The sequence below is a fragment of the Aplysia californica genome, unplaced genomic scaffold (genome assembly GCF_000002075.1).
Source record: "Aplysia californica isolate F4 #8 unplaced genomic scaffold, AplCal3.0 scaffold00349, whole genome shotgun sequence".
NCBI classification, from domain to species: Eukaryota; Metazoa; Mollusca; class Gastropoda; order Aplysiida; family Aplysiidae; genus Aplysia; species Aplysia californica.
The window spans coordinates 72,731-87,916 of NW_004797619.1; the positions used below are offsets into that span (position 1 = coordinate 72,731).

At 38.6% G+C, this 15,186-nt stretch overlaps 1 protein-coding gene across 1 annotated transcript in view; it reads left to right on the forward strand.

Annotated features, from left to right (window-relative positions):
- LOC101847509 (anaphase-promoting complex subunit 4) overlaps nucleotides 1–15,186 on the forward strand; it is a gene marked incomplete in the record, with an annotated part of 226,336 nt that overhangs the window by 68,699 nt on the left and 142,451 nt on the right. The window contains 3 exon segments of the mRNA XM_013085139.2: nucleotides 655–744; nucleotides 11,320–11,375; nucleotides 12,438–12,484. Of these exon segments, the coding sequence (XP_012940593.1) occupies nucleotides 655–744; nucleotides 11,320–11,375; nucleotides 12,438–12,484 (193 nt within the window).

The window sequence follows — 15,186 nt, forward strand, 5'->3', positions numbered from 1 at the left end:
CGCAGAGGTGAACAACTTGTGTTTAGCGCGCTCATATGACCTTAGCAGTTGCGAGCGCCGTAAAACCTTATACTATACATACATACATACATGGCCACCTATCTTATACGACCACTTTTCTCTTCGACAATGCGTGACCGTCTTACACAGGTTCGACTGTATAATGTGAATGGTCTTTGAAGAATGGGTTTAATACTTTCAATAACTAAGTTGTTGAATTCTTCAGCACCTTCTCTATTTTTTTCTCTCATCTCTTTGTTTCAATTTCTCCCTCTCTCTCCCTCTCTATCGCCATGTGTGTGCGTGTATGTGTGTGCCTGTGTGTGTGCTTGTGTGCGTGTGTATGTGTGTGTGTTCGTGCTTGCGTGCGTGCGAAATTGCTTGAGAAGGAGATCCTTGTGAGAAATAACAATAATATTATGCCAGTTGTAGTATATCTACTGCCATAACTTGTTTCTCTTATTATCCAAGTCAGTTGATTTGTGTGTTGTTTGGGAGTGTCACTGGTAGGTCTTACTTATCTTCTTTCCTATAACTGTTTCTGTGTGTCTGTCATGCTTTTTCTTTATACTAAATAACTGTTATTCTGCTGATGGCATAGTGTGTTTCTATTTACTCCAACATGCAAATATTCAATGATTGCTACTATCCCAGATATGCAGTGTTGGGTCTTCGACCTGAAATCTTACGAGATGCAGTGAGAACAGCGGGAGCATTCTCTGTGAGTGGCAGCGAGCTTCAACAGTAAGTGGCATCTGTTGCACAGTTCTTCAGATTTTACTAGTACAGTAGTCTCCGCCTAAGATCCCACCGCTTACGATCCCGGTTCGCTTAAGATCCCGCTGTCGAAAACAGAATTTTTACTATACAAAAGTCACCCCTAAGATCCCACTCTGATTCACTCTGAAGGTCTACATTCGGCTAAGATCCCGCATTTCAGATCATAATTAGCAGAACAAAATCCCGGGCGGGACAGCCGATCAACCAAGAGTGGAAAGTTGAGATCAATAAACTGTCCATTGCGTCAAAGATCAGCGGCTGTCGTGCATGTGATCACATACACGTTGTAAAACTTGATGAAGCAATACAATGTTTGCCCCAGACGGGATCACACGGGGGTGTGAACTGACCGACACGTTTGTTTTCCTCACGCATCGCACTCACACCTGAGCTCTCCTCCTAAACTTACATCACTCGCTGGGTGGGTAGGGCCTACACGTTCCCTCCAGGCGGTATCACATCGAACTGTGAACTCTTCCTAAACCATTGCAGAAGTTGTCTCTACTCCCAAATTTGGAGACAGACTGAATTTTAATTGGTGTGTTCACAACGTAATGGGATGTAACGACAAAGGCAGTTGGGGGGGGGGAGGGGGGGGGGGGTGCATGGTCAAAGATGGTAAGCTATAAATTTTCGACAGGTAAAGGGGAGGGGCAACTGGATAAGCGTAGATCTTGAGACTCATGATAGGATAATAAGTGAAAATGGCATGCCTCATCCCACTATGCAATGGGATAGGTCATCAGGTTAACCACTCTTTGCTCGCCATACGTCATAAACCCACCAAGGGGTCACGTCAGTTCATTTTAGAGTGGAGGGAGACCATTTTATTGATCGTGGGCCTTAACATGGGTCACCATAGATTCTTCCCTGGGTTCGTCGGTTAAGATCCCGGTTCGCCTAAGATCCTGCATTTCCTTGCTCCCGAGCACCGGGATCTTAGGTGGAGACTACTGTACCCACTTAATTTTACCTTGTATTTCAGCCCAGCAACCCTTTTGCAAATTGATTTTATTCTCTAGAGATGGAAGTTCATCTCACTGAATTTTTCTGGAAAGGTGAAAAAAAAAAGCAAGCAATTTTTACTCCACTGAGGTGCTATTCATTAAAGTGTTTAGTTGAATGGTTGAAATACTGATAGTTTTTTAAAAGGTTCATGATCTTCTTGTCGGTGATAGAGAATCCGGTTCTGAGGAGAACATGACAAAAAAAACCCCAAAAGTTGAGAAATTCTGAACTAACAAATTTTAGGAACTACACTGAGGGTATATATTTATATGTCGTGTCACGACATGGTGGAATTGGGCGCTCATCAATATTTGTGCATATAGAGTTACTGGTATCATCTTAAAGCTTGTTCAGTTGTCTTGCTTATGATTTTTTAAAAATACCCATCTGTCACAAATAGAAGCTGGAATATTTGTGATTGAAGGAGGTGGTAGTTGCCATTTGACAGACTTAAAATTAGTGAGAAATATTGGCGCCAATGTCTGGTGACTTCCAAAGTTTATGTATCCATTTTTTGTGTCTTTGATTAACGTTTTTTTAAAATAGTAAAATCACACATGAATATGTTTTTAAATGGACATAAAAGGGTTTGGACTAAAAAAAGAAAAAAAAAAATTTGCCCGTGGCCAGAAAAATGGCAGTTTCTTTGATTTCATTATTTTGACGAGCGCTTGATTTCACCATGATGCTTCACATACGACATATACACTGATGAAAAAAAGGGAGACCTTATTTAGGCCACACTGTGGCTTAAATAAACTAAACCCCCCTCCCTTACCTTATTTAGGCCACACTGAGGCCCAAATAAGCTAAACCCCCCTCCCTTATCTTATTTAGGCCACATCATATGGTAGGTTTCTTGAACTAACCATGGATTCGGAAGGTCAAGATTCTACTTATCTTTTTATTTAGTGCGGGGGATTATTTCAAAATAGAGGATGATACTAAATGATAAGTGGACCAAGGGTAAGAGTTGTGTGTCTGTGTGTGTGTGAGTATGTGTTTGTTTTGTGTGTGGTTGTGGTGAGAGAGAGATCTAGAGAGAGAGAGTAAATGTAATAGTGTGTTTGTAAGTGTGTAATGTGTGAATGTTATTGTGTGCATGAGTGTCTATCTCAGTTGTACGGTCCAAATGTACATTATTTTGTTGAGAATTTTACATAGAACTCAACTACAAAACACCTTTATACAAAGTCACAGAAATATTATTTTTGTGCTTATTGAGGTGCAGTACATGGTGATTTTACCTGCAAGGATTTAATTGGACAAAATGGGCAATATCTTTATAATGGTAATACTAATGGTCATATTTAGACAAATCCTATATCATTCTCTTTTTTCTTAACAGCTCATAGTTATTAAATAATAATAATAATAATGAAGATCATTTCTATAGCGCCCACTCCCGTGTAAACACAGCTCTAGGCGCTTTACATAAATGCATGTAAGAAAAATATTCATGCACGCGACACACACACACACTCACACACACACACTCATATACACACAAACACACACACATATACATATACACACACACAAACACACGCATACACACTCACGAACATATAACACGCACACATGTATGCCAAACACACACAAACACACACACTCACACACACACACACACACACACACACACACACACACACACACACACACACGTACACACACACACACACACACACCTACTTGCTTATCACACGCACACGATTACACATCGTCACGAAATGAGAATAAAATAATATATACACTGCAATTCACAAAATACATAAATGGATACATAGACATTTACATAACATTGTACTGAACATGAATCTACTGACTTAAAAAGGATGTCATTAAATGTGTCTTTAAAGATTTTTTAAATTTAGACTCAGATGTTGTATGTCTCAAGGGTTGGGGAAGAGAGTTCCAAACTGACGGAGCAAGGTGGGCGAACGATCTTTCGGCTAATTTTTTACCGCCTTTTCTAGGAACTCGTAAAAGATACTGGTCGCCTGATCTTAGTGATCTAGATGGAACATAAATCTGGATGAGATCACTAAGATATGAGGGAGCTTTGTTATTGACACATTTATGACATAATATTGCAATTTTATATGACATTCTAGCTGACACGGGAAGCCAATGCAACGTTCTTAACATGGGAGTAATGTGGTCCCTCTTCTTTTTCTTTAGTACAAGCCTAGCAGCATGATTTTGAAAACGTTGTAACTTGTGAAGAGAGGTATTTAGTAAGTTAGCTAGTAAAGCATTGCAATAATCGATGCGTGAAAACAAGAAAGATGACACGAGCGTTTTCAACGAGTGTTCGTTCAAAAACATAGACATATGACCAATTCTACGCAATTCACAAAATAAAATGGTACATAAATAATTGATATGATGTTCCATTGACAATTTTGAATCAAAATACACTCCCAGATTTTTTGCTTTGTTAGTAAAATACAGTGTTTCATTTTCAGTACAAATTAAAGAGTAAGCAAACTAGATCAAGGTAGTAATTTCGGATTCCTAATATTATGGGCTTTCTTTAAAATTTTAAACTTTTTTTGTAGCACTTTTCTCATCGTAAAACGCATTCCGTTAAAAAACAACAACAATAACCTTATCTTTCTTTTTCAAGGTATTGTGCATACATCTGTGTGAAACTATTATATTCTATGCTTTCAAGTACATGAAAAAAGCTGATAAAGTCAAGTAAAATGTTCTTCAGAGACATAGATCTAGTAGTAGGCCCACTGGAACATTTTATAAACCGTGAAAAGATGACCCGAAAATAACAAAATTATCTTATGATCTTCACTTGCACTTGCATTTTTTTTGACAAATTAAAGTCTACCTCATTATCATTTTTTTTCACATTTTTCTTCACTATTCATGACAACTGGCATGTTTTTAAGTTATTATCAAGGAAGTTGATAGGCGGACCACGGGGTCTATCTAACCCCAAAAGGATAGGTGGACCCCGGGGTCTACCTAACAAAATGCTGTTTTAGGATTTGAACCCCGGAGTCAGCGTAGTGAAATAAGTAGATCTAGGTTTAACTAAGGATCGGTGGACCCCGCGGTCAACATAGTGAAATAAGTACACGTAGATTTAGGTTTAATTTTAAGGATTGGTGGACCCTGGAGTCAACGTAGTGAAATAGGTAAGTTTAAGGTGGACCCCAGGGTCTACCTAACAAAATACTAGTTAGGTTTTAAAATAGGTGGACCATGCGGTCACCGTAGTAATATAACTAGGTTTAATCACGGTGTCCCGGGGGTTCACCAATCCTTAATTAAACCTTCTTATTCTTCTAATTCTATGGCTATGGTGACTCCGGTGTCCACCAATCCCTTTAAAATTAAACCTACTTATTTCACTACGATGACCCCGGGGTCCACTGATCTTTAAAGAAACCTAGACAATCTACTTATTTCACTACGGTGACCCCAGGGTCCACTGATCTTTAAAGAAATCTACTTATTTCACTACGGTGACCCCGGGGTCCACTTGTCCTAAAACCTAGTATTTTGCTAGATAGACCCCGGGCCCCGGGGTCCACCTTAAACTTGCTTATTTATCACTACGTTGACCCCGGGTCCACCAATCCTTACTTAAACCAAACCTTATTTCACTACGGTGACTCCGGGGTTCACACCCTAAAACCTAGTATTTCGCTATGCAGACCTCGGAGTCCACCTACAGGACTATATTATCAATTTGGAATTTTCATTGAATAGCATATTAAAAAAAAAATATTGAATCAGAGACTCACTGTCTAAAAAGTCCACTGCTAATGCTATTCTTATCAAAGAAAAGGCACAATTTGACTTTATTTGGCCACCTGTAGCCTAAATAAGCTAAACCCCCTCCCTTACCTTATTTAGGCCACACTGAGGCCCAAATAAGCTAAACCCCCCTCCCTTACCTTATTTAGGCCATATGTGGCCTAAATAAGCACTCCCTGAAAAAAAAAAAAAAATGTGCATAGAAATCAAATGTTGCTTTAAGTAAAGAATTTTCCTTATAGCTGTCCCCGGAGGATTATGCCGCGGCCGCGTTTTTTCGCGTAATTCTGCAACATTTGCATAATTTTGGATTAATTGCGTTTTTTAACGTTTTTTCCTTTTTTTCACAAAACAGTTAATTAACGCCTCGCCATGTGTCTAAAGGGAGGTAATCACCGTAATAAGTCTCATTTAAGTGAACAGTTGGTTATTTCCCTTGTTAGAAGATCTTGGTTATGGGTTTTGATTTTGTTCCTTGAGCATGTTCAATTTTCCAATCCATCAAAAGTTGTAGTTCTCATGTCTGCTGATGTTTCATGTTTGACAGGTGTCCCTGGTTTTAGTAATGTGCCAGCATCAGAGGTCCAGATGTCGTTTTAAAAATATTTTTTTAAAACGTTTTTCTTTCCTCTATAGACTTATAAAATAAATAGATCTAGATCTAGATCTACAGCTGAAAGTTACAGAGATTATTATTATTATTTATTTTTTTTTTACTGATGTGGATTGTTTTCTTTTCCAAATACACAACAAATTACTGATACTGATATGTTCTGTTTTCAATTTTCCTGTACATAAAACATGAAAATCATGAAATTTCGCTTTGAAAAAGTGCTAAACATGTCGCGAATGGTGTTACGGTAACTTGCATAATTTTTGCATAATTTTGCTTTTTTGTGCATAATTTGGCCTTCTAAATTGGCATAATTCTACGGGGACAGTTATAGAATCCATTTTGTTTCTAGGTGAGACACCTCAAAGACAAAGTCATGACGACAAATAATTTTCATTGAAGTGTTTATTTTTGCACCAAAAATATCCATCATTCATCACAACTTGAGCACCCCAATTTCCAAATTCACAAAATCAGTATTTGTGGCCACATGCTGCATTGACAGTTGATTGACACTGTCAACCAAGGGAAAATATAAGTTGTTTGATAAATGTAGGGGAGATCTGCAGCCAGATTCTTTCTAGCAATTGCTCCAGTTCATCTAACCTTTGGAGCTGGTTTTGTTGTTGCCTTTAATCATTTTCCTGGAGACAGAATAGATACTTTCTTGTTCCCAGTCCGTGATAGTCCAACGCAAAGAGCATGCCACCCAAATTTGATGTGGCTGGGTTTTAGGACTGAAAGTTGGTCTGTAAGGTCTTATGTTTATTAATATTACCTGCTGATGATTCCTTACAGTTCTCTCTGAGCTTGGTCTTATTCCAGGGATATTATGTGTGTGGGGTCAGTGATGCAGGACGCAATCTTTTTTTAAGATGAATGTGGTGGATGTGTCAGTCTTGTCTCTGGGTTAGGATCTGAGGCTTACCACTTCTAGGTCGATCATTCATTATGCCTGACACCCTGACACAAGCCCACAAACCTGCATTGCTGTTTCTGTTGAGATTAAGTCTTTGAGCTGTCTGCTTCCAGCCTGAAGCATTCTTAGCGCTCACCATGTATCATTTTCTGACAGGTGTGACATGTTTTGAAACCAAACAAAAAAACCTAGAGAGTACCAAAGAAAACGGAAAGAGTCACACATTGTCCCAGACGACTTTAGAGAGATGTGACCTCTGGGTGGGTTTATGACAAAGAGTGGTCAGCTGTGATAACCAATCACAGTGGCATGAGACATGCCATTTTCACTTATCGTGAGTCTCAAGATCTACACTTATCCAGTGAGTCTCAAGATCAACACTTATCTAGTTGCTCCTCCCCTTTACCTATCCCAAATTTATAGCTTTCCATCTCTGAGTTTTCCCACCTTTGTGGTTACGCAGCATTACGTTTTGAACACACCAATTAAAATTTAGTTTGTCTCACAAAATCGGGAGTAGAGACAACTGCTGCAATGGTCAGGGAAGCATTCAGTTCGATGTGATCCCACGTAGAGCGAACTTGTAGGACCTACCCACCCATCGTGTGATGTAAGTTTAGGTGGAGAGCTCAGATGCGAGTGCGATGTTTAGGGAAAACAAATGCATCGGCAGTTCACACTGCGACGCTTGACAATGATGCAGTCTATCTGGTGTAAATCTCCGCTTGGGCTACACCACGTCCATCTCCTTGTTGCCTTATTTGGGCTGAAAGTGTTCATCAGCTTTAGGTCGTTATAGCTGGCAAGTTCCAGGAGCCGTAGACCTCTGCCATTGGTGTTGGTATTGCAGCAGTCCCAGTCCTTCACTGCGTCTTCCCCAATATTAGATTTCCAGTCACCTTGTACTACAATGATATCCCTCTTTGGTGTTTCGTCCAGTACTTCTTATAGTTGGATGTAGAAATCCTCCACTTCTTCATCGTCATGTGCTGTTGTTGGTGCATATGCTTGGATGACAGTGATGTTGAAATGGGATGCTTTCAAGCTTATGGCCATAAGTCAGCAGGAAACTAGTTGGCAACCCAAGACAGCATTCACAGTGTCTTTTTGAATGAGTATTCCAACTCCGTTTCAATGGCGGTCTTCTTTGCCACTGTAGTATAGTTTATGCCCTTCTGTGGTTGATGTTTCTCCAAAGTTCTTCCAGCGTAACTCACGCCCAAGACGGAATAAGACAAGACGGGACAACAGCCTCATTTTCGTTCCAACTGGCTCCCCTTGGTAACCAGCTAGCTGCGCGTTTAAAGCGTAAACAAACGACAGGAAGAAAGAGCACACTGTTCAACTCGCTGAAATAGCTGCCTTCTTTGAATTTCATAATGGCAGTTTTGCCTTGTTTTTTTTCTCCATATAAACTGTTTGGTACCGTGTATTTATCTTGACAGGTTTTTGTTCACATTTTGAATGTAGTGAGTTGAGGAATTTAAGGTTTTTATGAACGGAAAGCGGTATAAGTGGGTTGAACATGTTCAGTGACATGATGATGTAGATCTAGGAATTTACGAAACGTAGAAGTAGATTAGATCTTACAGTTTAAAAACGACAGAACAGCCAATGGTGCTCTGCAATGAACTGTTGTCTAACAGAATATACAATAGATTGGCTATTTTGTAAACTAAAGATACGGCCACTGCTAGAGTCCAGCAGTTTAACTGTTGACTAGATCTAGATCTAGATCTAGATTAACTACACAGCGAGCTGTTCCCCAAAGTCAGAATCAATGATCATGAACTGAAGCCAGGAAACAATGGCACTCCTGTACAATAGCGGTCCCGTTTGCACTAAATCACTCAAGGCCTAAGTGCCCCTGTGGTAATTTTTACATGTTTCTTATTTAGATTTAGGCCTAGATTATAGCTAGAATCTAGATCTAGATCTAAACTGAATTAAAATTATAGATCTAATCAAGATCTAGATCTAAATAGATCTAGCTATCTAGATCTAGAAATATGTTATCTTGGCTATCTATATCTAGATAGAATCTAGAGATATCTAGATCCAGATCTAAATCTAGATCTAGATTCACTCCCACATTGCAATAATGACCGTCATGTAAACATTAAACGTGACCACAATTGTACAGGTGCACCGAAAAAGAAGCCATTGAAACAAGCACCGAAGCTTAAGTAGATCTATGTACTGTTGATATTATAGTATGAATCAAGTTGCATGATATAGATCTAGAGTGTCTCCGCCAATTCACAGACATACCGCTTGTCAAGAATTACCCTTCGGCCATTCGCCAACCACTTAAAGGCCTAGATCTAGATCTACTTTCCGAACTGCACACTCTTGGCTGGGTGCACAACAAAATCTAGACTCTCTAGATCTAGATCCTAGATCTAAATCGGCTACGTTTATTCATTCCCCCTCTCTCTCCCCCTCTCTCTCTCTCTCTCTCTCTCTCTCTCTCTCTCTCTCTCTCTCTCTCTCTAATATTGATTTTAGTAGGCCTTGGCTAGACATACGCATACGACATACCGCCCAAGTTGATCGCAGTAGCCTTGCAGCATTGTAACCAATGTAAACTATCGCCAGCCCAGCGAGTTATACCAGAGAGTTTACAGTAATACTACTGTAAACCCTCTCTGGTTATACGCGCAGCTGGCAAAGTGGGAGGGGTCTGCACTTGTCACATGACGTAAAGAAGACTTTTTTCGTCTTGTCTTATTTGTCTTGGCTCACACATTCCCAGGGTATTCCAATGATATATCGTTAGGTAGGGAAAAGGTTATGGCGTATGTTTCTTCTTTTCTTTTCTGTGAACTTTGGCGTCTTTTGTTAAGTTTTCCTGTAACTTCTTTTTGTGTGTATGCTTTCTTTTGTCAAAACTTGGTATTATGAATGCATATGTATTGAAAGGGTCATTGTGCAATGAATGGGCCAATATGCATAAACTGTATTACTGTGTAAGCTGTGGAAATGTTATTATTTGTTTAACACTCAAAGCCACAAGAGAGTGGGCACTGTAAAATGGGTCTCTATAATTGCTATAATTATCATTATTATTCAGTGATACAGTCTTTCTGATTTTTTTCCAATTGTTATTTCCATTATTTTCACAAAAAAGAGTGGTTATTATTTTTAGCATTTCCCCCCTTTATTACTCCATATAAGGTGTATTTATTCAAAGTGTTTGTGCATTTGATTATTATATCATCATCCTCATTATTATTATTATTATTATTATTATTATTATTATTATTATTATTATTATTATTATTATTATTGTTATTATTATTATTGTTGTTGATATGTGGGACATGGACTGACAAGTCCTAGTAATGAAATGTGACAAAAGACGTTTTGATTAAAAGGCACATTTGTTGTGTGCTCATCATGGCTTCCATACAATAATAATCATCTAAACCTGTACTTACAGACAGAAGAGTGATTGAGCTATTCGTTACGAAAGTATTTAGGATTATATGTTGGCATTTAAATTATAAACTTGAGTTTTATTATTACATGTATTAACAATTATTATTATTAATATTCTTATTATTACTGTTGTTATTGTTAATGTTACTATTATTGCATATTAAAAGTACTCTATAAACCACCATTCAATGGTATAGACATTTCTGTAGTGAGACAGTGTTCCAGTGACTGAGTGGTTTGTAAGTTCTGGCTCACAAATAATGCCAGCTCATGTTAATGGCCTAAAAGTGGGTCGTCATAGGGTTGTGTTTTCAAAAAAGTCGTGACGTCTGTGACATTAGGTGAGGGGTCAGTGAGGTGTGTGTGTCCTTGAGCAAGTCAATGTGATATAACCTCAAAAACAAGACACTGTGCATAGGCTAGCAGCAATGCCAATAAATGATTCAAATAATGGTCATATGTTATTTATTATATGATGCTTATGTAAGCTCTAAAATGTTTTGTGTATTTTACTTGCTGTTGTAACCCAAATTTGCCCAAGAAAAAAGGTGTTATTTTTTCCTGTTTTACATTCACTGTGCTTTTTCATTAGATTCCTGTTCAACGTAGAAAATAACGAGAATAAGGTATGGAAATAGGGGTCCTGAAGATCATCCTGTTCACTCTATTTCTGGCCCATATAACAGGCGCAGTGAATGTGTTCACATTTTCAGTTCTAAAAGCTGTTTATGTCCGTTGTGAGTCCATTGGATGCAGGGATTTTCTATTGTTTCCACAGAGTCATTGATGCAAGCATGAAAAACTTTAAGGCTTTCTTTCGGTGGCTGTACATTGGTGAGATTTTTGTAGTTCATTTTTAAGTAATTGCTCCTGATGACCAAATATTATTCTTTAAAATGGGTCACTCCTCATCAGTTTCTTTGATGTGATATTAATGATTCTATTTTCTGCTGGGATATAGTGTCCTACTCAGCTCTGGCTCTCCTGACAAACAGCATCAAAGCAGCCTGCCCCTTGAATTATCTAAATTTTGTCGATGGGGGTGTTAAAGGTTTACAGTTGCATAGGTCACTCCTCTAGTTAAGAAGAAACAAAATGTACCCAACATGGACGGTGGCAACATCTGCAAAACTTTGTTAGTTTCAGATGACAGGTGTGACATATTTTTTGCACAATGGACAGATAGCTTCAAAGGAACCTTTTCCAGACAAGAGATACAAAAATATCTTCATCAACAGCGGTGGTGACATCATTCTGAGATTACTTTGTAGAATTAATATTTTCTGATCAGAATTTTCTGACTTTTATACCCTTTTATACGAGTGTGTGCTATTGGTAAATGTGACAAATACTTTGGGGAAAGATTTTGCAATGATAAAAAACAAACAAAAGCATCCTTGATCCCATGCCTGCTTGTATGAGAAAGACAAGGTAATACATTTCTATGAAGGGTGAAGAAATGTTGAAATTATCACAATGGTTAACTTTGTCTTGTAGTATGCCTTTTATAAATAGTGACATTTTTACTTTATGTGTAGCAATTTTCTTTGCTGGTTTAAAAAAAAAATCTATCTTGTAATGACACTGTCCACCAGTAGGACCATTTGTCTAAGATGACCACTTTTCTTTTCAACAATGGTGTCTCGAACAGGCTCAGCTGTATATTTTCATAGTGGATAACAATGAGAAGCATATATGGTGGGTTGATCAGGATTGTTAAAAAGATCTCATGTTTTTTGGCAATTCTAACTGCAGACCTCACTTGGCTAGTCTGTTCTTTCCGATTTTCCAATTCAGTACGGGTACTTTTAAGGCCTGGGCTTGTGTACAACCGTTTATGTATTTGAGTTCGAGGCCTGCATGACAATTTTCTGTTTTTCTTTTTTTCTTTCAAAGCTATAATGAGACTGTCAAATGAGCAGCTTCCTCCTGATTTAGCCAAGGTAAGACCCCTTTGTTTTGACTATCCAGTTTTAGTATTTTGGGTGGGGGCTGTTGTAAATAAAGTGAAAATGTCTTCTCATGTATTATTTTGATTTATTATTCACTAGTATTATACACAGTGGCAATAGAAACTTTTCACTTGGAAAGAAGCCTTTATTGTGTTTATTATTCAACATATAAAAAAATAATTGACACAGACATATTTCAAAGAATGACAAGAAGTGTATTACCTTTTGCTTCTTGATCATGTCCCTTATGGTGGCTCAGTATTAACCACAAACTGGTACTCCTCACGAACTGGTACTCCTTGATTAAAAAATTTGTCGTCAATAGCGGGTATTGTCGCCCCTTGCAATGATGCAAGCTTGGCATGTTCTGTGCTTTGATCGGGTCAGTTTTTCTTTTTTAAAGTCGTTGTACAATGTTGATGTCGTTTTGGGTGCACATCTTAGGCCCACAGTGGGACTTGTGTGGTGAGTAGACTGGTAATGGCAAAACATTCACATTTTGCTGCTGTAAATATTGCCACCTTTACACGGGCAATGTGTGGGCGGGTATGTCTTGATGCAATGTGTGCATATGTCTATAGGTTTGAAAGAATTGAACCAAGTACCTCCGGAGAACATTGTGGCACTCGTTGGCATCGACTGTAGCTTTGAAAATGTGTGGCTAGGTTCTGTGGTTGGAAGATATTCAAACCCATACCATCACACTGTCACCACCCCATCTGTCTAGTTCAAGCGTGCAGCAGTCTGCTAGTCTCTCTCTCTCTTTCCTTTATGTGTCAAAACTCTCCGAGAAGAGAACTCCATTGCAGACAAATGTGACGATTTGCCCAGTCAGTTCAAGTGTAATTCTTGCAAAGATGGCAAACATTTGTCATTATAGGGCTGCCCTGCTCGATGTTGGAACATGTTTTAACGCCGTTGTATCCTTTTTTTTTTTGCTGATAACTCTTCCAGTGTCTGTATGAAATTGAGGTGCATAGCTGGTCGTTGTGAGAAAGCAATCTCAAAGATGCCAGAGCAGTATTTGTCTGCAGGGGTGAAGACTGACTTGTTTGACAGGGTAATCAAAGTGAAATGGGACCAGATAGGGCCTGTAGATATCACACAAGAATCTTACTCGAGGCGGCGACTCTGAGTTGTGAATGAAAACAAATCCGGAATTCATATTGTATGTTCAACCGCCAAAATAATCGGGAAAGTATCTTATTAAATATCAGTTCCCACTAAAATTAAACTTAACTTTAGATGTGAATACATAAACATAAAGCAAAGAAGCAGAGATGTCAGTACTAGATCTATATGTTATAGATCTACCAGTGAGTCTAACTCTTTGGTAGAACATGACAATTATTATTTTTTAAATTTCACATTTGGCTGTTTTTGTTAGCCTTTCGCGGCCAGGAGCTGGTGTCATAATCGAGGTCATGATCTGATTATAGGATGGTAAAAAGTCGAGGAAAAAAAACAAGCACATGCAGCAGTCAAGAGATTATTAAGAGTTAGTTCCCCTCACATTTGTGAGGTAGACTCGACCAGTGTTAGTTAGCTTACTTAATCAGGGCTTGTGATTGATTTTAACTGTGGCCCCAAAGGGGTGAACAGGGTATATGTGGCAATGAAACAGCTTTGACTGCCATGCACATGTTCCCTTCAACTCTATTCCAGCTTCACTTTATTTGTTGATTACGAACGTCTTTTGACATTTAATTTATGAGGTTTACGTTTAAGGATGAATTTGACAGCGACAATGTTTCAAAATTAGAAAGGGAAGCAGTGATTATTTGATTATATAGACGCTTTGCCCTTATTTGTCTGTCTTTTTGGACAGTATCGACCTGTGGTCTGCCTGGTCTGGGTCTGTCACGTGTAACTCCATTGATTTGGACCCTATCTTTTGGGATATTGATGGTAGGATGGGAGCGATGAAGCATCCGCACCACTCTACGGGCCAATAGGACAGCTTGGAGTATTCAAATTGCCCAACAGCGCTCCTCGAGGTTTAGCCTTGTCATCTTGTACAGCAATATATGTCAACAAAAACCAGCTGTAATGTATATATATATGAAACTTGTTTTTTTGGTTCTAAAATCGCTAATGTGTTGATCTAAACACAATTTAGACAATTTTATAATTTGGGCGGAACTTAAGTCAGAAACATGTTAATTCATATGTAAGTCACGTGACCAGATGGTTAAAATATTGTTCAAGAAAAAGATCAGCGTTGAGTTGTCATTGGGTACATGGTAAGGGATGTGCAAAATTTCGCTCACCAACTCCTGTCAGGTGAGCAAGTGTGCAGTTACACAAAGCAAAGTGGAAAATTTCTTATCGCCACAAATGTTAATCACCTGTCTCTCTCTGGGGTTTATAGGATTTTGTGTTTAAATGCACCATTTTGTCCTTCTGTGTAAAGGCTCAGGTGGCCGGACTGCTTCTGCTGAAAAGTTGTACTTGTATTTCTTTGCAAGCCATCATTATTTATACCTACCCCCCTTCCAACTTTTTGCTAATTCAATGCATCAAATGAATCTACAACTCTCACCAACAAACTTGGGAAATAGGATGACTTAAATTTTAGCAGCATTGTCCCCTTTTAAGAGTTCATTTGCCTACTGGTAAGGTACTTTCCTTTTGAGCCAAAATACCTATTTTGATTACCTGGTCGTACATACATGGTTGTCGAGTACTTTTTC